The 23,377-nt window shown below is 53.1% G+C and overlaps 1 protein-coding gene across 1 annotated transcript; it reads left to right on the forward strand.

Annotated features, from left to right (window-relative positions):
- The first annotated feature begins 8,843 nt into the window (after positions 1-8,843).
- Positions 8,844-12,777, forward strand: LOC104350741 (nucleoporin 42). The gene is given in 4 exon segments (XM_086480616.1): positions 8,844-8,960; positions 10,236-10,322; positions 12,004-12,088; positions 12,224-12,777. Coding segments are annotated over 4 exon segments (843 nt in total).
- The last annotated feature ends 10,600 nt before the right edge of the window (positions 12,778-23,377 follow it).

Raw genomic sequence — 23,377 nt, forward strand, 5'->3', positions numbered from 1 at the left:
CGCCCAGAGTGCATTCTGGGGCGTTTCCCGATAGCAGACAGATTTACCCACGTGTTCTCAATTAGTTGCAGGAAAACACATTTTTTCACTCCTCTGTCACTAGGAACCAGACTTTGAGAGATGACATTGCTCCTGGGAAGATCTGACGTCCGTAGGGTTACCCTCTGTGTGAGGTGCTTGCTTGTTTCATCTCTTTTCAAACGTTTCCCTGCAGTCGTTGCGAAGGGATGGCTCCGCCACAAAGGATCCTCTGTTCCCCAGAGAAGATTTGCCTGGACTGGCAGCAACGACGGGGCGCTGGAGCGGGACTCTACAACCTGGGCAACTCATGCTTCCTCAACTCCGTCCTGCAGTGCCTGACCTACACCCCGCCTCTGGGCAACTACCCGCTCTCTCGGGAGCACAGCCAGTCATGTGAGTGCTTTCATGAACATCTCCGTGTCAATCTGTTGTGCACGCCCCAAGGGTTCCCAGAGTCTGGAATTTGATTTAGGAGAAAAGCAGCCCTTCTCTGTTGGCCCCCCGAGTGGGTGTTCTTAGAACACTCAAGCCTAGAAGCCGCTTGTCGTATCTAGGTGTGTTCACCTTCAGAAAGGCACCTCTTTCTAGCCCCGGCTCTCAGTCCCTATTCCTGCGAGTCTTTGCTTATGGCACAGAAAACTCTGGTCAGTTCAGCATCCCTCTGAAGAAAGTTTTCTCTCGGGCTTGTTGGGACCTTGGGAGGAGAGGAGCGGCGACTTAGAATGTCAAGATCACCATTAGATTTCCCATCCCTGCGGCTCTTTTGCTAACCTGAGGAGCTTCTTCCTTCCCTCCTCCCTCTTCAGGTCTCCAGCAAGACACCTGCGTGATGTGGGCAGTGGAAGAGCACGTCAACAAGGTCCTGAGTTGCTCAATCGGTGCCATCCGTCCTACGGCCGTCATCAATGTCCTCAATCGTAAGTCGCTTCTGGTGCTTTTACAGGTTTTCTTTCCTTCTTGTAGGAGAGAACAACTAACTACTTCTTTCTTAGTAAAAGGAGAGCATTTCCAGCCTGACGAGCAGGGAGACACCCACGAGTTCTTCCTCTGCACTGTCAATGCCAGGCAGACAGCTTGTCTGCACGGAAACATCGAGTAAGCACAAGCAGACAACCTTTCCAGTGTTCCTGAGCCCTTGGAGCTCCTTGATGTACTCCCGTCAAGGAAACCCTACAACCAGGGCTTTCACACAAAGCAAAACTCTCAGAGGAGATAACTAACCCTCTGCCTTACCATTGCTTTCCAGCTTGGACGCCTCTTCTCAATCAACCACCACCATCCATCAAATATTCTGGGGCTCTCTGAGATCCAGAGGTACTTTTCCACAGCTATTGCTCCCCTTGGGATTGCCGGTGCCCTTCTGTCTGCCTGGGGTAAACCACTGATGCTGTGACTGGCGTGGTCGGCATGAAGAGCGTAAGCCGGCACAGCCAGTCGACTTCCCCTGTCGCTGAGCATTTTATTTGCCTTCCAGTCATGTGCCTGAGCTGCAGAGCCGTTTCCGAGTCCTACGAGGCCTTCCTGGATGTCCCTTTGGATATCAGAGTAAGAGGCTCTGTAGCTGTGCTTCCAGACGTCCCACAGCTCCTGTAGCTTTCCACAATCCACGCAGTGGGCTTAAACGTGTCTAGTGCAAACCCAGGAGAGCTTGGTGGCGGGTGGGAGGTGGAACGAATGGTGTCCTGCTGGGGAGGCCATGGCACTGCTCTGTGTGGAGGTGCTGCCTTTCAGCTGCACAAGCACGCGTTGTCCTCTCTGCACCCTCTATGTACTCTCGTCCTTCTTCCCTTTGCCCTCCCCCTGCACCCGTCTGGCTCCCAGCCCAGGCTGATGGGTTGTGCTGGTTTCATTATGGATGACCCCGCACACTGTCGGGAGCTGAGCTGAGCGGTGCCACAGAGACACGGCTCTTGATGGCCCCGGGAATCCCTGGGAATTGAGGGACTGTTCAGCCAAATACCCTCATTCTGCCTCCTCCTGGGCACGGCTCATGGGCTCACGGTGGCTCTCCTCGGCACCACCGAGCTGGGTTTTGGCATAAACTGCTCGTGAGAGTTTGGGCAAGGATGTTTCCCAGAGCTCAGCGCTCTCCTTCACACTCCTCCAGGCAGCCTCGTCTGTCGCCGCAGCCCTGGAGGGCTTTGTGGAACCCGAGCGGCTGGATAGCCAAAACTGCTTTAAATGTGCCAGGTAAGATGATCGCCGACGCCATTATTAATGCCAGATCCGGCGGGAAGGTGCTGCACGGCATCGAGCACAAGTGACCTGTTCCCCTGGGTTTAATGCACAACGGTGAGATGCAGCTTCTCTTCCTATGGCCTCACGGTGCTGAGTAGCCTTGAAAGAGCGGAGGGGTGTGTGAGACAGGGAAGGCGGCCTGGCCTTCTGGCAGCAAGAGGGTGCAGTTCAGCACCGGGCTCTGTGCTTGCTTTCCAGCTGCAACAGGATGGCTGCTGCCTCCAAGGGGCTCACTGTCCATCGCGCACCCAAGGTCCTCACGCTGTGTCTGAAGAGGTACGACGTTTTCACCGGCAGGAAGATCTGCAAGGTGCGTAGGCAGCTGGAGCGCAACCGTCTCTTCCCGGAGCGGATTTCCCGAAGCAGTGCGCTCTTTCCCAAGCTGGTCACGTTGGGTTTTCCGTGTTCCCTTCCGGGGAGATGAGGCTTCCCGTGGGAAGACCAGCCTGTGCTCTGCTGCGACAGAGCTGCTTTGGCCAAGAGCAGTTTCCCGCCACCCAAACCATGACATGTTGCTTTGGGGAAAAGCAAACGTGCGCGGGCCCCGGAGGTGTATTTGTGAACCCCTGGCCCTTGGAAGGCTGTTTCACGCACTATTTCAGGATGGTTTCTGAGCCCTCTTGCTCTCGCCGTAGGCTGTGCAGTACCCCGAGTACTTGGACCTTCGCCCATACACATCTGAGGGAGCTGGGGAACCTCTCCTCTACTCCTTGTATGCTGTCCTGGTCCATGCAGGTGGCAGCTGTGGTACAGGACACTACTTCTGCTACATAAAGGTGAAGAGCAACTTCCTCCCCAGCCAGGGAGCAACGTGTGCTGGGGAAGACAAACTTTCCTGGCAGCATTCCTGGCAGCCAAGGTTTTGGGGGAGAGGGTCTCCTTAGGGGTTGGGCTGGATTTGTTTGGGGCGTCCTCTTGGTGCCGCAGCTTTCTGAACCTGTGTTTTTGTGGAGAAACCTTGCACTTCATCTCCAGATCTCGGTGCCTTTTTGTACAGGCCAGCGACGGACTGTGGTACCAGATGGATGACATGGCTGTGAATCCTTGTGACATCAGCACAGTTCTCAAGCAGGAAGCCTACTTACTGTTCTATGTCAGGTAAGAGCAGTGTTAGAAGGTGCTCAGAACAGCTTTCCTTTCCCTGGCTTTGCTCTTTTCCTTCTCACCCTCCCAAGTGTTTCAGTGATCTGAAGCTGGCTAAAGCAGAGAAGAGCATGTAAAGGGGGCCAGCAGGAGAGAGGGGGAGGGACTTGTCATGGGGGAGCGCAGTGATAGGACAAGAGGTAAGGATTTTCAACCGGAAGAGGGTAAATTAGATCAGATCTTAGGACGAAGTTCTTCACTGTGAGGGTGGTGAGGCGCTGGCACAGTCTGCCCAGAGAAGCTGGGGCTGCCCCTCCCTGGCAGTGTTCAAGGCCAGGTTGGATGGGGCTGGGAGCAACCTGGTCTGTTGGGAGGTGTCCCTGCCCATGGCAGGGGGTTGGACTAGGCGATCTTCAAGGTCCCTCCAGCCTAAACCACTCTGTGATTTCACGATCCTACAAAATGGAGGCCATAAGGGGTATGAAGATGAGGCCTTGCCCTAGCAGGGGAGACCTGGTGGGAAGACGCTGGTCACGTTTCCCATCTGTGGTCCTGGTTACATCTTCTCTCTGTCATAGAAACCGCCCCAAGAAAATGACTGAAGCTCAGAGGAGGCTGCGAGAACAGCCCTAACCAGAGATCACTCTTTTTCTCTCCAGGCGCCCTGACCTGAAAACTGAACCAAGGCAGCCTTCCTCACCAGCACCATCACGCGTCCGTTCCTTCCTCAGTCGGAGGGCGGCTGGCAGTGAGCAGGGGGGTTCTGCAGGACCAGGATTCAGCCCTTCATCCCGCTGCCGGAGGAACGGGGCCAGGGAGAGGGTCCGGAGCAGATCCCTGCAGTGGGGCGTTGATCTCTGCAGCTGGTTCGTGGACACCACGGGCTCTGACCATGCAGCATGGAGGAAAGCTGGTCCTCCAACTCGTGACTGTGCTCCCAGTGGTGGCGCACCTCCAGGGACCTCCATCTCCCAGGTGGCTCCTGCACCCGGTGCCACTTGGGAGCAAACCCCACGGCAGGGCTACAATCTCCACAGCCAGTTCGTGGACACGACGGACTACAACCACTCAACCGGGCGGCGGAGGAGAGCTGGTCCTAACACTCATCACCGCACTTCCAAGGATGGCGCACCTCCAGGGACCTCCAGCTGCTTCTCCCACTTGGCTCCTGCACCCAGTGCCACTCGGGAGCAAACCCTGCCGAGGCAGAGAGAGCGGAGCAGATCCCCGCGGCAGGGCTACAATCTCCGCAGCCGGTTTGTGGACACAACAGTCTATGACCACTCAACCAGGTGGCGGAGGAGAGCTGGGCCTCCAACTCGTGACCATGCTCTCAGGGATAGCGCAGCTCTGGGGACCTCCAGCTGCTGCTCCCCACTGACGCCCACATCCAGCACCTCTCTGGAGCAAACCCTGACAAGGCAGAGCGAGCAGAACAGATCGCTGTGGTGGGGCTACAATCTCCTCAGCTGGTTTATGGGCACCACTGACCATGACCACTCAGCTGGGCAGCAGAGAAGTGGTGCTCCAAGTCGTGACCACAGTCCCAGTTGCGGTGCAGCTCGATGGACCTGCAAGTGCTGCTGCTGCCAGCGGGCTCCTGGACCCAGTGCCGCTCAGGAGCAAACCCTCCGGCAGGGCTACAATCTCCGCAGCCGGTTCGTGGACACAACAGACTACGATCACTCAACCAGGCGGCGGAGGAGAGCTGGTCCTAACACACATGACCGCCCTCCCAGGGATGGTGCAGCTCTGGGGACCTCCTGGTGCTGTACCTCCTAGTTGGCTCCTGCACCTGGCGCCTTTCAGGAGCAAACCCTGCTGAGGCAGAGGGTCCAGAGCAGATCCCCGCAGCGGGGCTATGATCCCCGCAGCTGGTTTGTGAAGCACAAGGGCCACCACCACCCAGCAAGGAGAAGGAAGAGAACAAGCAGAAAAGCCAAAGCCATCATTAAAAGCACGCGCTGACCTTCCACGTGTGATTTGCAGGGAGTTTTCTGCTGTGCAGGTTTTGCGGCGCTTGGTGCAAACGCCCAGTGCGGGAGGTTGATGTCTCGGGATTTGGGGAGCTCTGTGCTGGCACAGGCCCATCGGGGAGGCCACAACCTCATTCCGCGTCCCCCTGTGCTGCTCGGGGGGCAGAGGAGGCCGAGGAGCCAGGAAGGGAGGAGCGAGGCTGAGCCTAGGCCGAGCAGGGCTGGGGAAGCTGCTGGGGTTGGGTTTGTGGCCGCTCTCCTGTTCCATGTTGAATTGGGAATGACTGCAACGGCCTGGGCCTAGTCAGGGCCCTCTGGCCCGGGAGGGGGCACAGGGCAGCTCTGGGAGGGGAGGCCATTGGCCACGGCTGAGCCCATCAGTGGGGCCAGAGCCTCAAGCTGGAGCTCGGCTTTCACCCCTAGAATCTGAGCTACGGACCCTAAAAACAAGCCTTTGGATGCTGAAAGTGAGGCTTTGCAAAGAAAAACTGACCCTTTGGACCCTCAAAATGAGGCTTTGGAGCCTGAAATGAGGCTTCGGAAGCAAAAAACCAAGACTTCAGCAAGTAAAAACGAGGCTGTGTTCACCATCAGGCAAGCTTTGGATTCTGGAAATGAATCCTTGGAGCTTCCAAATGACAGTTTGGGGCTTCCAAATGACACTCAGGGCCCTTCAAGTTAGTCCCTGAAACTTTAAAAGTGTAACCTTGGACCTTGTCAATGAGGCTTTGGAGCCCAACACTGACAGTTTGGAGCCTCAGACTGGAACGGTGGGTCCTAAAACAAGCCAACATGTACTAAAAGCCAGGCTTGGGCCCTCAAAGTGAGGATTTGGGCCCTGCAAATGGGGCTTTCATGCCTAAAAACGGGTCTTTGGGTGCTGAAATTGAGGCATTGGACATGCCGATAATGAGGCTTTGAGCCCTAAGAGGAGTTTGTGCCCTAAAAGGAGGGTCTGGAGCATAAAAATGAGGCTTTGGGAGCCCTAGAACCCAAGCTTTGGACCCTAAAAATAAGCCTTTGAGACCTCAGACTAAGGCTTTGATACCCAAAACAGGGCTTTGGACCCTCCAGCTGAGGGTTTGGACAATCACAATGTGCCTTGGACCCTCCAAATGCCTGCCTGGAGCCTCAAAACGAGGCTTTGGAGCCTGAAATGAGGCTTTGGAAGCCAAAACTAAGAGTTTGGAAAGTAAGAACGAGGCTGTGGACACCATCTGTGAGGTTTGGGCTGCAGAAATGAGGCTTTGGAGCTTCCGAATGAGACTTTGGGCTCCAAAATGATGCTCAGGGTGCCTGAACCGACTCTTTCCATCTTTAAAAAGCATCGAGTCAAAGAAAAAAAGGAAATCCGCAGAGGGTGGAAGCAAGGACAGGTAGCCTGGGAGGAATACATCGAGATTGTGCGAGCAGCCGGGGGTCAGGCCAGGGAAGCCAAGGCCCTGAGGGAATTGCACCTGGCCAGGGACACCGCGGGCAAGAAGAAAAGCTGCTGCAGGTCCGTCAGCGCCAGAAGGAAGACGAGGGATAACGCGGGCCCTCTCCGGAAGGAAACGGGAGGCCTGGCCACCCGGGCTAAGGAGCTGCTGGTTCTTCTGGAGCTGCCGAAAACCTCGTCTGCAGGAGGAGGGGAGGGAAGGGCCAACTTCTCCGGGCTGTCCCGGGGCAGCGCCGCGCCCTCCCCCTCAGCCCGGCCGCGCTTTCCCGACGGCTCCGCCTTGGTGCCCGGCGACGCCGCTCACGTCCCGGCGCTCCCGGCCGTCGGTTACTTCGACTCTCGCCTCGCCGCGTTCCCGGCCCGGCCCGGCCGCGCTCCGCGGGGCGGCACTCCTCCTTCCCGCCCCGCCGCCACCGCCACCGCCGCCGGACCCGCTCCGCTGCCTCCCGGGACGCGGGGAGCCGGGCCCTGCCCCACCGGCCGCGGGAACGTCCTGCCCGCAGCCAGGCGGCCGTTGGGTCCGTTGGGTCCGTTGGGACGGCGGCTGCCCCGGGGCGGCGCTGGCGGCGCCGCGCCTGGCGGCGGGGGCGCTCCTGGTGGCGGTGAGGGGGGCGGCGGCGCTGAGGGGGGTTGCTGAGGGCGGCGGTGCTGAGGGCGGTAGGGTGGTGGTGGCGCTGAGGGCGATGGAGGCGTTGGGGGGGGCGGCGCTGGGCACCAACTGCCGCCGCCTCCCGCTCCCCCGCCCCTCCGCTGCCGCAGCCCCGTCCCGCGGCGCGGACGTTGGGGGGAGGGGGGGGGCGGGGCGGCACCGCCATCGGTTCTGTCACTCCGGCGAGTTGTTCCCGCGGGGCCGCGGCCGCTTCGGCGAGAGCTGCGGGAAGGAGCGGCCCCGCGGCGGCCCCTCTGCGCCGCACCCCCGAGGTACCGGCGAGCGCGGGGGGAGGGCGGGGGGCGGCGGCGCAGGACCCGCCCCGGCTGCCCGGGCGGCCTCTGGCCCGGCGGGCGGGGGCTGGAGGCGGCGGCCGAGCGGCGGGGCCGGGCCGGGCCGCGCCCGGGGCTCCGCGGCGGCCGCTGCCGGCGGGAGCTGCGCGGCCGAGCGGCCCCGCTGCCGTGGCGCTGGCCTGGGGCTGCCGGCGGCGGCGGCTGCTCTGGCGCTGGGGGCGCTGCACAATGGGCCCCAAGAAAGAGAACGGGGGGAAACACCTCCGGGGGCTTCGCTGCTTTTGGCTTCGTTTGCCAGCGGGGCTTAACGGGGGCCAGCGGAGGGTCCTGCCCCTGGGGAGGAGCGACCCCGCGCGGCGGCGCTGCAGGTCTGCAGGGGTGAGGAAACCTTCTCCACGCGCGGTCAGAGAAGCAGAGACGTCCTTTAGGAACGACGCGCACCGGGGCCGTGGGATCCTTCCCAAGATGTCCGCCTGCCCGTTGCAGTCAGCAAATATTTATACATTAAATTCATACAGATTCAGTCTATACAATGCGTATTCATTATCATCCTCTCGATGATTGGTTCCTCCCTTCTCGCTTCTGATGCAAATGGGCGTGCAGCCTCTGTCGCAGTCTTCCATTGTTCCCTGGTGAGTAGGGGGTATAATTTGGATAGGTGGTCCGTGAGTCGGAGGTCTCGACCAGTCCTCGAATGGACCATGTTTGGTCAAGAAACATGTCCTTGGCTTGCAGGCTCTTGGCTCATACGTGCTTTGGTCACGATTCAAAGATGACACACAACGGGTACCATCATAAATCCTGTTTAGCAGACGTCTTGGACGAGAACACACTGTCCTTGTTTCTAACCACCAACAGATTATTGGTTAATAAACACCATAGGTCTAGGAGTTTACAGTAAGCTGTTTAGGATGTTTCTTGCGCTCGCCCACGCTGCTGTACCTCTGTGGAGCCATTTGCAAGGGGATGATTTGCCTTGTGGTGCCACAGAAAGGAATATTGGGTTGTGGCAAAGTCCTTTGGGACATTCCCGTCTTTGAAGTTCTCTCCCGAATCCTTGTTGTGTCTCCAGCTGTTACTGACTTACCGGTGAGGTACCGAGGCCTGTTTCTTCATGACTATACAGGGCACTTGGGAGTAGGACTATGTTTTCTTGGAGGTTGTTGATGATTCCTCTCCTCGCAGGGTTTTCCGACTTGTCTCCAGAAGAGCTGCACCTGGAGTGTTACAACTGCAGAGCAAATTTCAACATTCAAAGCTGTGTAAGTATTTAAAAAATGCTGGCTTGTTCTGGGAACACCTTTCAAGACGGGACTTGTGTCTGTTCTTCAGGTGGCAACTCTGTACCGTACGTTTAATGACCAAACTCTAGGAGATGATCTGAACGCCAAGATATTTTTAAGTTCCTGTGCACCAAATAGACTGCAAAAGTAGCTGCCAGTCTGTGTGCTCGGACGTCACTTACTCTTTCTGCCTGAGAACAGGGGCTAAACCTGTCCGATCTGGGCTTCCGAAACGGGTGGCAAGAGCCCTTGAGCGAGTCTCCGTTCAACGTGTGGGCTTCCTAAACCGAGACACGCCTCGGCTTGGCCTTGGCCCCGCTCTTGTGCGTTGTTTGTAGAAGTTACTTGAATCCTGTCTCCAAAGCCTCATCCTTTGTACGCTCTTCGTCTGTTGGGTTGCTCTAGCTGGAGATGGAGCGCTTTAGGTAGAACGCTGGGGAAGTTTATTTGACCTTGGGCTTTCACGTACCTTTGTTGCGGGGAATTAATGCTGAAAATAGCAGATACTGCTAAAGGAGTGTATACATTTCTAGAGAAGCAGCAAGACATAAGTTTTTATATTATAGATATATATATAATATTTTTGTATTGCGTATATATATTATATTCCTGAGAAGTAAATGATTTAATGACTTGCCAGTTCCTTGTTGGATACTTTAATCACAGTTATGGGACGGACACAGGCACTAGTTATTGCTGTGTATGTTCCCTGCAGTAATCTGTTGGATCACATTAAAGGGGCTGATTTGATTGAAGTAAGTTAATTTCTGCAAAGCTGAATGTTGTAGGATGATACTGTTAAAGGGCTCTGAATTATAGTAGTGTGACAGGGGGCATTTTTTCCTGAAAATGTGAGAGAAGCCAAGGCAGATCTTAGGACTTCAGCTTAATGAGCACATAAGTGGACAAGCCAGAAATAAAACCAGGGCTGGAGAGTTTGTTCTCTTACCCTTAAAACTGACATATTTGGTGGGTGGTGGTTGTGTTGTGGTTTTTTTTTTTTCCTAAGCACCTGATTCAGACAGTGATAGAACTTAGATTCAGAAAGGCCCAGGAAATAAAAAAGTTATTTAAGGGCAGTGGAAAGGAATTCTGTGTTAATAACAAACATTTCAGCTCCTGTCGTCTTGGCCTAATAAAGTTTCTTTTCTAACTGTAGAAATCTTTCACTTCAGTTGTCAGATCACTATTTTACTTTTTTTTTTTAAGTCTTCGCCAATAATAAACCCAGGCTTTTCTTTTCCCCCTTTTTAGATATTTTCTGTCCAACAGTTAGCGGAACAATGGAAAAATCGTCTGTGCCAGCTGAAAGCTTCACAGGCATCGACAAAAGCAGCTTTGGTAAGTGCTAATGAAAGGTAAAATGTTTCTGTTCCTGATGTAATTTTTTTTCTTAGGTTCACATTTCTTTAGGCACATCCCACCAAACTGTGCTGCAAATGCCGACCTTAATTTCTGCTGCAAAGATCTCTAAGACGTGAGAACTGTAACGTGCCACCTCGTTTTTAATGCAGAGATCTTGCAAACGTTCCCCAGAAGCGTCGGCTGTCACCAGCGTATTTAACTGCACTTCTGCTGACTTCACATCAGTAGGTGATCGGTGTTGCTTTGAAGATCGCAGGATGCTCTGTTTTACAGCCAGCCAGATGTGATTCTTTTAGGGCATCCGTGTTTGCCCCTCAGTAGCTGAGACGTGGAAACATGCGGTTCCTGGATTCGTTGGCAATTTGACGCCAGCTCTGTGAACTGCTCTGAAAATCTCAGCTGGGATGTGTTCTGTTCTGGCACTGCAGCCTTGAAAAACATCTGGCGTGAAAGCGTTGGGCTGACTGGCGGCACGAAGACCTTGACCGTGACCCTGGCATGCCGCAGGGCCCGTCAGAGAGAGCAGAAAGGGTGTCAGGAGCAATTGCAGAAGAGAGTAACGCTGGCAGTTTGCAAACTGCCCCGGCTCTGCCTCTCTGTGGTTTTCATAGGCGACAGAAACGGGACGGAATGTTCTGGCACTGCCTGAGGCCGGCGACCGTGAAAGTCTGTGAACACCGTTGGGGGTCTTACCTCCACCTTTCTGTGGAGTCCTGAACTCAGTGACTTGCAGGCGGGTGTTGTAAAACCCTGTAGGTGACTCAGGAGAGCAGCGGGTCAGGACGGTTCCATGTCAGCGAGGCAGCCGCTGGGTCCCAGGTTTGGAATGCTGTCGTTGCCAGCCACGGGCAGGTCACCGCAGCTTGAGGCTGGGATCCGGTCGAGTGCCCGTCTAGGGAGAGGCGAATGTCCACCCCACCTTTTCTTCCACGTGCTGATGTTGACTCTTCCAAGGTGTCAGCAGCAGATGAGACCAGCAGTGTCCTCCAGGCCATCTTAGGATCAGTGGAGCATTTTGGTGGTGCCAGAAGGAGAAATGGGTAGAGAGGGGGGAGAGAAGCTCTTTGGCTACGTAGCTGTTCTGGGAAGGTGACAAACACTGGTGAATCTAGATGTGTTGGAAGGGAATGCTGGAGTTCAAGCCAGTCAGGGAGACAGAGGCAGCTGGTTGGAGCGGAGTCCGCGTGAGGCACGTTCAAGTTTTAGTGCGATGATCCCAGCCCTTGGTGGGTTCCGTGCGGAAGGTGCAGGAGTGCCACTGGAGCTTTAGCACAGCAGGCTGGGTGTGCCAGGGTGAGGGAACAGACCCAGTCACAGCAGTGACAGGGAGAGGGTCCTGAAACCCTGACTGAAACAGGGGAGAGAGGAGAACGAGAGCTGGAAGAGGCGTTCAGGCCAGTGCCTGACAGACCAAAACCTGTACCTTGTGATAGATCTGTGTTTGTGGAGTGTTTTACAGGGAACAGCGTGTGGCTTTACAGCGTTTTGTTTGTAGCTGCCAGAGCACGGGGTCGTGATGAAAGCGATCGGTGTCTAACTCGGTCTGAGTTGCGTTCACTTGCACTGGGCCGCTGTATTTTTGCTTCAAGTATTTATCGAAAGACATTTCCCTGTTTTGGAATCTAATTTTCCTTTATGCTTTTGGTATTTTGTTCAGCCACCTGAATTGAAGAAGACGACCACTCGACCATTGCCTGTCTTTGGATTTGGAGGACAGCAAACATCAGGCTTTGGGTTGTCAGGTAAGTTCCTGCATGAAGAACCAACAGTGAAACATTTTCTTGAGTTTTTCTTCTTCTGCATTATTGAAATACAGCAGTGGTTTAGCATCACAGGGGTGCACATTCTAAGATTTCTTACAAATGTTATAGTTGCAGGCTTTCTTGTGAAGAGCAGCAGTACTAGTGCCAGCGATGGCTCCTTTCAAACATGTTCCAGTCGTGTCGGTCCTGCTCTGGGGAGCTCCTCTGCTGATTCTAATCCTCCCGCGTTTGGACTGATGTCCTCTCCTAGTGTACCCCCTTCTGCTGGTTTTGGCAGCTTGGCAACTCCATCTGCAGCCTCCTTCTCATTTCAAACTTCTGGAACCACCAGGAATTCCAACCCCACTGGTTTTTCAGGGTTTGGCAGTTCGGCTGTGGACCGTTCAGGCACCGCTCCATTTCCAGCCTTTGGAGATTCGAATGCAGCAGGTACAGCTTCTCCCTCCCATTCAAGCAGCGCTGGTTTTGGACAGACTGCCAGTGCCTCTGGACATCACGTGACATCAACATCTTCTGCGGTCACAAGTAACAGCACATCAGAAAATTTATGTACGCCAGTGAGCAAATTAACAGCTGAAGAGGTGGAACAATTCAAAGCCAAAAAGTTTACCTTGGGGAAGATTCCTCTTAATCCACCAAGTTAAGTAGAACTTTTAAATGTTTCATGACTTAAGTTTGCTTGAAATAACATGTTACTGTAACTCCTTTGGTAGCTCAACTACACAAGTTTGTGGTGGTTGTGGTCGAGTACTAAATTTTCCCGTTTGAGTTGAATTTTGTTTCATCTCTAAGTCTTCTGCATTAATAAACTTTGAACGTCGTATTTTGTCATTTCTTTGTTAGTTTGGAATGGAACTTTTACATCCCAGAAATGAGTTAATGAAGATAAAATGTAAAGTTCCCTTTTATCTTCTGTACTGTGAGATTCTGGGCAAAACCTGTGTTAAAAAGGCTTTGTCGAAAGTAAGAGTGCTTGGGTGAGGTGTTGACAGCCTGCTGCGAGTGCAAAGCCAGACGGACGCGGTTGCGGTGCACGACTGCTTGTTGTGGGACCTCCTTGTCTTTTGGCTCCTACTTGAAGGGGATGTGCAGCCCTGGACCGTTGGGGGGGGGGTGGAGGGCTCCTGTGTGGTCTGTACCCAGCTAATGCTTGTGTCGCCTGGGAGCTGGTTACCTCTCCCAGCTGATGCGATTCAGCTTTTGTTCGTTGATCTGTTGGAGGGCGTAATGCACCAGTTCATGTCCTACAGCTGGGGGAGGACAGCCTTGAGAGCATTCATCATGAACAGGGAGCTTGTGGTTTGCTCTTCTGATACCTCTTGGATAAAACTTTGCCAGCAATTGCAAAACTGCTTACTGCAGTGGTGTGAATTGGTGGCGTTTTGTTGTCTGCTTCTCCCAGCTTGATGGGCGCATACATTAGCAGTACCTGTTCTGAGTTAGTGGTATTGAGGGAGGTGTAGATTTTGCCCAAATGCTGTAAAGCAGGGGTCAGAAATCTTCTAGAGGAGGTATTAGAGTCAGGTGAAGAGAACATTTGTTCTTGACCAGGCCCTTCCATTACGGGTTTAAAATTACCAAACCAAAGTAGCAACAGTTGACTGCAGGCTGTCCATAGAGAAATTGATTGTGTGACACTTGAAGGTGACATTTCAGTTTGTGCTGTGGAGCCCAGAGTCCTCCTTCAGCCTAGAGCTGGCTTCCTCCCAAAGGCCCACGGCACCCTGGCTCGCTCAACCAGCGCGAACACACGGACCGTTGAGGCTGGCAGGCGCGGGGGAGGCGCTCTGCCGGCCTCCTGGAAACCCAGGTTCCTCGGCCGTGTGCTCAGTGCTCCGGAGACACCAGGAACTTGCGTCTGCGATGTCAGAGCGCTGGGCTGCTCCGGTGTATTTTTCTGGTGGCTGTTTTGTAGATGAAATGCGGCGTCTGGGGTTTGCTGCTGTTGATGACGACCCAGCGCAGCTTCCTGTAACTCGCCAACAAACTGCGGCTCCCTTGGCCCAGAGCTCAATGTCGTTCTCAGGACGGGTGTATTTCCCCGGGGGGTCTCCCGAGCTGCGCTATGACTTGTACCAGTGAAGACGTGCACATCTGTCAGGGCTCATGGAGCTCTGGGCTATTCATGCCAGTCAGTCCGACCTTGAGACAGGAACGTGCCCAGATCCTTTATACCCCTGTAGCTGCAGAAATCCCCCATCTTTACAGAAGTTGTTAAGCTGACTTTGTAAAAAGGTAGTATTTAATGAGAACCAAATGAAAACCGTGCTTGTGGTTCGTCAGATGAATGCCAGAACTGCCTCAACTCCCTCTTGATTCTGTTCTGGCCCTGTTCAAAGGGACTCAGGCTTTGAAGCTTCAAGCTTTCAAGCTTCTGGGGACTCGTACCAGGGATGTCACCAAGAGGCTGCCAAGCCTCGGACAGCCGCCTGGCTCTTACCCACTGCTGCTGCTTCATGTGGGCACCAGGGATACAGCCAGGAGCTGTCTGCAGAGTATCACGAAGGATTTCAGAGCCCTGGGAGCGATGGTAAAGGACTCTGGCGTGCAGGTGGTTTTCTCATCAGCTCTCCTGGTCAAAGGAAAGGGCTTTGAAAGGGCCAGTGAAATCTGGCAGGTCAGCAACTGCTGTCGGGAGCGGTGCCACAGCCAGGGGTTTGGCTGCTTAGACCATGGCGCTCGCTCGGAGAAACCTGGTCTGTTGGGGGCTGAGGGGCTCCGTCTGTCAAAGAAAGGGAAGAGGGTCTTTGGGCATAGGCTTGCTAAGCTGGTGGAGAGGGCTTGAAACTGGAGCCGGAGGGGGGCCAAAATGATGCTCACAGCCCATAAAATCGGTCTCAGAACCTTTAAACGTATAAAACTTGGAACTTGTAAATGAGGCTGTGGAGCCTAACCGTGACGGATTGGAGCCTAAAACTGGAACTGTGGGTCCTATAAAAAGGCTGTGGGTGCTAAAAGCCAGGCTTGGAGCCTAAACATGAGGATCTGGGCTCTAGAAATGGGGCTTTCTGCCTAGAAATAGGTTTTGGGGGCTGAAAAATGAGGCTTTGGACATGAAGAAAATGAGGCTTTGAGGCCTAAGGGAGGAGTTTGTACGCTAAAAGGAGGGTTTGCATCCTGAAAGGAAGGCTTTGGGACCTCAAAGTGAGACTTTAGCCCTAAAGGAGGGCTCTGGACCCACCAAATAAGGGTTTGGAGATTCACGATTTGGCTTGGACCCTCAAAATGCCTGCCTGGATCTGCAAAATGAGGTTTTGGAGCCTGAACTGAAGGTTTCCAAGCCAAAACGAATAGTTTGGCAAGTAGGAATGAGGCTGTGGACAGCAGCTCTGAGGTTTGGGCTGTAGAAATGAGGCTTTGGCGCATCCAAATGAGACTTTGGGGCTTCAAAATGATGCTCAGGGCCCCTAAAATGAGTCTGCAAACCTTTAAAAGTGTAAACCTGGAAACTTGTATATGAGGTTTGGAGCCTAACCATGAGCATTTGGAGCCTAAAAGTGGAACTGTGGATCCAGTAAAAAGGCTATAGGTGCTAAAAGCCAGGCTTGGAGCCTAAAAAATAGGATTTGAGTCCCTCAAACGGGACTTTCCAGCCTAAAAATGGGGTTTGGGGGCTGAAAATGAGGCTTTGGACATGAAGAAAATGAGGCTTTGAGCCCCAAGGGAGGAGTTTGTACTCTAAAAAAAGGGTTTGGACCCTAAACCTGAGGCTTTGGGATCACAAACTAAGGCTTTGAGCCCTAAAAGAGGGCTTTGGACTCACCAAAGAAGGGTTTGGACACTCAGGAAGTTTCTTGGACCCTAAAGATGCCTGGCAGGATCCTCAAGAGGAGGCTTTGGAGCCTGAAAGTGAGACTTTGCAAAGTAAACCTGACCCTTTGGAGCCTAAAAATGAGGCTTTGGAGCCCGAAATGAGGCTTCCGATTCAAAACCTCCAGTCTGGAAAGTGAGAAGGAAGCTGTGGTCACCATCATTTAGGCTTTGGGCTCTGGAAATGAGGCTTTGGAGCTTCCAGATGAGACTTTGGGGCTTCCAAGTGACCCTCAGGGCCCTTCAAATGAGTCTTTGCACCTTTAAAAGCGTTAACCTTGGAAGCTGGAACTGAGCTTTGGACCCAAACACCGAGGCTCTGGAGCCTCAAACTGGAACTGTGAGTCCTAAAAATAGGCCCTGGGTGTGAAAAGAGAGGCTTCTACCTTAAAAATGCGGATTTGGCCCTACAAATGGGGCTTTCCAGGCTAAAAATGGGTCTTTGGTGCTGAAAACGAGAACTTGGACCTGGAGAAACTGAGGCTTTGAGCCCTAAGTGGGGAGTTTGCCCCTTGAAAGGAGGGTCTGGAGCATGAAAATGAAGCTTTCACGCCTAGAATCTGAGCTATGGACCCTAAACCTGAGGCTTTGGGATCACAAACTAAGGCTTTGAGCCCTAAAAGAGGGCTTTGGACTCTCCAAAGAAGGATTTGGACACTCAGGATGTTTCTTGGGCCCTAGAAATTGCTGCCTGGCTCCTACAATTGATGCTTTGGAGCTTGAAAATGAAGCTTCAAAATTAAGTGAGAGTTTGCAAACTGAAATGGAGCCTTTGGTCCATAAAAATGAGGCTTTGGAGCTTGAAATGAGGCTTTGGAAGCCAAAACTAAGACTTTGGAAAGGAAAACTCAATCTTTGGATACTATAAATGTAGCTTTCAACCCTGAACAGAACATTTCTACCCTAAAACTGAGGGTTTAAAACCCTGCAAATGAAACTGTGGGCACTGAAAGTAAAGCAGTGGGTAATAAAAGACAGGTTTGGACCAGAAACATGAGAATTCTGGCCCTCAAAATGAGGCTTAGGGCAATAAAAAGGATGGGTTAGGTGCTACATATGACCCTTTGGACCCTGCAAGGGAGGGGAACCTCTTGGTTCCTCTGTGGCCCCTAGAAATGAAGCTTTGATCCCCAACACAGGGCTTTGGGTACTCCGGTGCAGGCGTACAGCTGTAGAAGAGGGCTTTGCCCTCTCTGAAGGATGGTCTGGGCCTTCAAAATAGGGCTTTGGACACTCAAACGGGGCTTTGGAAATGAAAATGAGGGTTTCAAACCCGAGATTCAGTTTTGGTCCCTCAAACCATGCTTTGGTACCAAAACCTGAGGCTTTGCATCACGAACAAGGGCTCTTTGGAGGCTCAAAATGAGGATTTGGGCCCTCAAAACTGCAGCCAGAATCCTCAAAATGAGGCTAGATAGGGAATTCCCGGCATGTATCCTTGCTAAGTCCGTGCTGCCTGCGTTTGGACACATTCTTCTCTTTCAGGTGCCCAGGAACATCACCCAAGAGGACTCTGATGACCCACTCCTCACCAAAGTGAGCTTTTAGAATCATAGAATCATGAACAGTTTGGGTTGGAAGGGACCTCTAATGGTCGTCTAAAGACACTCAAATCATGAGGCTCAGCTGGAGCAGGTTGTTGAGGACCGTGTCTAGGTGGGTGGATGGAGACTCCACCACCTCACTGGGGCACCCTGTTCCAGGGGTTGACCATCCTCACAGTCAAAAAGTGTTTAGCTGTCCATCACCCCTTGTCTTGTCGCTGGGAACTACCAAGAAGAGTTTGGCTCCCAAGTCTTCATGCCCCCCCATCAGGTATTCATTCACAGTAACAGAATCCCTCCGAGCTTCCTTCTCCAGACTGAACAGTCCCACCTCTCTCAGCATTCCCTCCTATGGAAGGTACGGAAAGTCCCTTACACCACCTTTGTGGCCTTTACTGGGCTTCCTTTAGTAGGTCAACAGCTTCCCTGCCCTGGGCAGCCCAGCACTGGACACAGCACTGCAGGTGTGGCCTCACCAGCGCCGAGTCGAGGGGAAGGGTCACCTCCCTCCACCTGCCAGCATGGCCTTTCCTCATGCAGCCCAGGAGCTGTTGGCCTTGGCCACGCGGGTGCCATGTTGGCTCAGGCTCAGCTGGTCCTCCGGGACCCCAAGGGCCTTCTCTGCAGAGCTGCTCTGGAGCTGACAAGCCTCCAGCAGGATGTCCGCTGTGCGGCTGGATCACGGGCTCTCCTCCCCCAGGGACATTCCAGCAGCATCACGGTCCTTCTTGGAGATGGGCTCCACCTCTGGCACAGGCCCCACCGTGCTGCAGAGTCCCCTGGCACAGCCAACCCCTCTCCTGCCAGGGCTGCACAGCCCAGGCCTCTTTCTCTCGGCCCTCGGGCACTGCAGCTCTTGCTCTCGTGGTGGGAACCTCAGCCATCAGCACGTTGCCACCTGCCATCCCCTCCAGCGTGCCTCTGCTGGCAAGCAAAGCCTTCCCACACACGGCGTCCCATCTCTTGCCACCAGGTTTCCAGGTGACAAGCCCGCCCTTGGCCCTGGTGCCACGTCTGAGGTGCTGCAGCCCAAATGGGCCCCACAGCCCGGGGCATAGAGAGCAGGAGCCCCATGTGCCACCACAGAGCTGTGACAGGAGTGGAAGAAGGGCTGGGGTGGGGAAGGACAGCTCCCACGGCTCTTGGGGTGGGTGGAGAGGCAGGGTCTTTAGGAGAGACCAACGGGAACGATGCAGATCTCCTGTTTGATGTCAGGGCAGCTCAGATACCTGAGCTCTTCTGTTGGACAGGCAAGAGTGTAGGTGAGAGCCTGCGTGTGGGTCAGAGGAGAGCCCAGAAAGGTCACTGTGGTAGGAACTAGTTGTGGTTTGGCCCTGGCCAACAGCTAAACGCCCAGAATCAATTGCTCACTCTCCCCTTGCACCCCCAGCAGGATCGGGGAGAGAATCAGAAGTGAAAAAAGCAGCAAAACTCGTGGGCCAAGACAAAGACAGCTTAAGAGTTGAAGCAAAAACAGTGTGTGCAAGCAAAGCAAGATGAAGAATTCATTCCCTACTTCCCACGGGCAGGCAGGGGTTCAGCCATTTCCAGGAAAGCAGAGCTTCATCACAGGTATCGGTGCCATGGGGAGACAAACACCATGACCACAAATGTCCTCTTTTCATCCTCCTTTCCTTGGGCTTTTGTTGAGGAGCACCATGTCCTATGGTATGCAATATCCCTCTGGTCATTTTGGGTCAGCTGTCCCGGCTTCTTGGCTACCCCCAGCCCACTTACTGTGGGGGAAGAGGGTGAAAAAGAGAAAGCTTCATGCTCTGCCGGGACTGCTCAGCAGTAGCCAGAACACTGGTTCTGTGTGTTGTCAGTGCTGTGTCAGCGACAGAGCCAAAGCACAGCGCTGTAAGGGCGACTGTGAAGAAAATTAACTTCATCCCAGCCAGACCCGGGACAGAGTTACAGGTCATGCTGTCAGGGTGAGGAATGAAGAAAGTCTCATCATCTGGGACACCACTTTTCTGGAGGAATCAGTCTCTTTGGTATTCACTGGAGAGCCAAGCAAGGACACAAACAGTCCGGGGGCTTGTGGAGAAGATCCTGACACCAAATGGGCCACCCAGTCTGATGCTGGCCTGGACCTGCTACTCCCAAAAGAGGAAGAGCTGGTCACGGATCAGCCTTGGCTGTAGTGACTGGGAAATTGTGGTGTCCCAGATCTGGAGGGATGTGGGGAAGGCCAGCAGCAGAGCACAGCCCCTGCACATCAGGGAATGAGAACCTGGGCTGTGGAGGGCACAGGCAGGTGGGGTGCCATGGGGCAGGGACAGGGCCCTGAGAGCATCCACAGACCTTCCTGTCCCTCACCAGCCTCCCCTGGGGCCTCCACCCACACCTCTCTCCATCAGCCCAGGAGGCCACTGAAGCCAGGCCTGAGTTTCAGCCCCAGCTTCATCTCTACTGTAGGTGTAGTGCTCTCCAGACACAGCCATGGACACAGCCTTGCCTGGCCATGGACCTTGTTGATTCAGACTTGCAGACTCACTTCCCACCTTGACTCTCCATGGCTTGTACAATAAATAACACCGTGGCCATCCAAGTCCTAGGGCCTTGCTGCTTCCTTTTTATGCCATCCCTTGGTCAGGTTTTGGAAGGAGGGGAAGGAAAAGCAGGTGAAGTTTCTGGGTGTCAATGACTGAAAGGGGGGGAGCAAAACTGTGATCTTCAGCTCCTTTCTCAGAGACCTTAAATCTTCCACAGGAACCTGAAAGCTCTGAGATCCCTCCACCTCCCTCTCCTTTAGCAATCAGGTTGAGAGTACCCAAGTCAGAGGATTTGTTGACATTCTGTTTACAGCCTGGAGCATCCCCTGGCCTGGGGATATCTCATTTCCTTACCTCTGGCCAAGAATGTCCTTAGTTCATCTGACTACTGCCTATCACTCTCCTGCCCAGCACGACAGTTGCAAGAGTGGCTGCATCTTCCTGAAACCCTCCCCACAGGGACTGGGAGGTGACGCTGAGGTGGGACTATGTGAGGAACTTATGTTAATGAATTCCTGAAAATTATTAGAATAACCTGACCTTTCCTTAGAAATGGAATAAATATGTATAAAAGCTGTAACATAAGGCAAGAATCCTAACGCTTGTGCGCACACGGATGGAAGGAGCCATCCCCCGTGCTGCCCGGCGCCGCAATAAAGAATCCCTGCTTGATAACACTGGGTTGTTATTGAGTTTTCTTCGATTCAGGAGGGAACTTTGCAAAAAATGGCACTCCGAGCAGGGCGGGAGCAGGGCAGGGACAAAACTCAGTGCCTCAAGTGGGGCAGGAGCAAAGCTAGCCACCCTGATTTGGGCAGGGGCATAAAGAGCCACCAGAGCAGGGCTGGAGTAAATCCAGGCAGCCTGTGTGGAGAAGGGGCAAAAGGAGCCTCCCCAAGCAAGGGAGGGGAAGAACCGAGGGGGACACGATGAGCAAAAGGCGCCCGAGCAAGGCTGTGGCCAAACAGTATGCCCCAGCGGGGGATAAAAAGAAGAAAGTCTCCCCGGGTGGAGCAGGGGCAGAACGAACTGCCCTGAGCTGAGCAGGAAGAAAACCAACTGCCCCGAGTGGACACTGGGAAAACTGGATGACCTCAGTTTGGGGCAGGGGCCAAACCAGCCAGTTCAAGTGGGGCAGGAATAGCAACCAGCTGCCTCGTCGGGGCAGGAGCAAGACTCACTGCCCGCGGAGCAGGAACAAGGGGTTGGAGCAGACGTCCCGAGCGGGGACAGCCCAAAGCTACGCAGGCCAGGCCGGGCAGGAACAAAACTGCCTCCAGGCACCGCGAGCGGGGATCTGGCTCGACAGAGAAGAAAACATCAAAGGAAAAACCCATGGAGACCACCAAAGAACCAGAGCCTCCCGCTTTCCTTAGTATTGCAGCCAGCAGGGAAGTACCACATGAGACTTCTGGTAGCGTGGAAGTAGAAGCCCTGACCCCAACGGAGGAGGCAGCACCCCAAAGCCTTCCAGGTCAGGGCAAACCAGAGGGCAGTGACTGTGGCTGCAGGAAATCAGCGAGATCTGCAAAGGTGCTCTTGGTAAAAGCCTGGTGTCAGAGGGCCTGCTGACATGCCTGCACGCTGGTGTGGACAGAGGTGGGTGGCTTTGGTGGTTCGTTTACAGCCTGAACTGCAAAAGCCTGGCTGGAGTGGGTGGAAAAGCCAAAGTCCGTGTTTAAGGTGGAGTTTGAGGACTGTGTGATGGGAATGCCGGGCCTGGTCACCTGAGATGCTGGGGGCAGGTGGAGGTGATGGATTCCACGGTCCAGGGCAGGTCTTCTGGAGTCCTGCTGTCTGTGTTCCTACTTACTTCAGAAACTTTACATCTCCCCTTTTGTCCCTCACGGTCTGAGAGGCAGCTTTTTGACTGAAGGCTCTGTTGGTTCATTTGTCAGCCTGCTGACAGAGGGATGCAGGAGCTCTGTCATCTGTAACCCTGAACAATTCGCTTGTTGCTATGGAAACAGCTCTTGTGGTTGTGAGCGGAGTTCACAGTCCTGTGAGAGGCAGATGGGTGTGCTTTGGTGGTGAGCTTTGCTGCAGGTGGTGAGCGAGAACCCTTTACCTCGTGGAAGGATAAATTTGAGATAATTTCTAGAAGATTTCAGTGAGACGTCTTGAAATGTATTTTTCTGATTAGTAGAGCTATAGGTGTAACTAGAACAGTCAGAAAAGAAAAAGGTATTTCTGACTTAGGGAAATTGATTAGTGTAAATCTCCTCATCTCTTTCTCTTCTTTTCTACCTCAAGAGATCCTGGCTTTAGAGGTAGTATAAAGACCGGGGGCGAGGAGGAGCTAGTGGCCAATATCACCATTATCCAGGTTAAAATAAACAAATAAATAATCTGTAACACTTTCAGGAATGTCAGGCATCACGAGTTGCAGTACTGAAGGGGTACACAAGTTCCTTCTGAGCCCACATTGTCTGGGTGCCTTTTCTAAAAATGAGAAAAAAAAAATTTCTTCCTTCATCCCTGGAAAAACAAGCTCTGGAAAAGGCAAATCCTCAAATAAAAAAAAAAAGTGGCCTTTTTCCCGAAGTAGACCAAGTGGGAACAAAAACTGGAAAAAAGTCATTTGGTTTCGGTCGAGTTGCGGATTAACACTGTCCGAAGCTTTAGTTAGGTCAGTGTGGTAACTGAAGCGTGAGCTCTCTTCATTGCAGCCCAGTGAACTGCATCCAACACTCAAATAATCACAATTAGTCAGAATTCCTGAAAATTACCGACCCCACTGGGCTGAGCCATGTTCTGGGTACCTGTTGCTTGTATACCAAAGTAGTTCCTTTGAGATCTTTCCTGGGTTACACTACCATAAACAGATTTAAATGACATTATTTACTCCCTTTAAAAAAAGGTGCAATATTTACCCACTCAAGAGGTGGTGAAGAGGGTTACTTATATTTTGAGAGCACTTTGCAAGCAGCATTTAACGTTCTGTGTAGGTGTTCAGTCATCCTACACAGAATTAGACTAGAAAGAATGATCTCTCTGCCCGCTTGGAGAGATTGCATATGGAGGAAGATTAAACAATTTTCTAATATTGACAAATAATTGTGATAAATATCTAATTTTTCCATTGTAGAGACAAGATGTTTAAACTGTTCGCATTCACTGTGAAGAAATTAAATGTATTGGAAGAATAATTAATGATTACAAATGCATTAAAACTTAGCAAGGCTCCACAGAATTACTTTTCCATTATCTAACTTCCCCGGGATGTTAAGTGAATAAAAGCAGAGACATGTTTTTGTTTGTTGGTTTTGGGGTGTTGTTCCCCGCCCTCCCCCCCACTAGGGCTGTATGCTTTAGTGTGGTATATTTTGGAGTAAATGGTGCCAGAACAAATACAAAGCTAATTCCCACCCCAAAGCATCAGGTTTTAGAATATCCCCAGAAGATTGAATCATTTG

The sequence above is a fragment of the Leptosomus discolor genome, unplaced genomic scaffold, assembly GCF_034619465.1.
Source record: "Leptosomus discolor isolate bLepDis1 unplaced genomic scaffold, bLepDis1.hap2 HAP2_SCAFFOLD_70, whole genome shotgun sequence".
Lineage (NCBI taxonomy): Eukaryota > Metazoa > Chordata > Aves > Leptosomiformes > Leptosomidae > Leptosomus > Leptosomus discolor.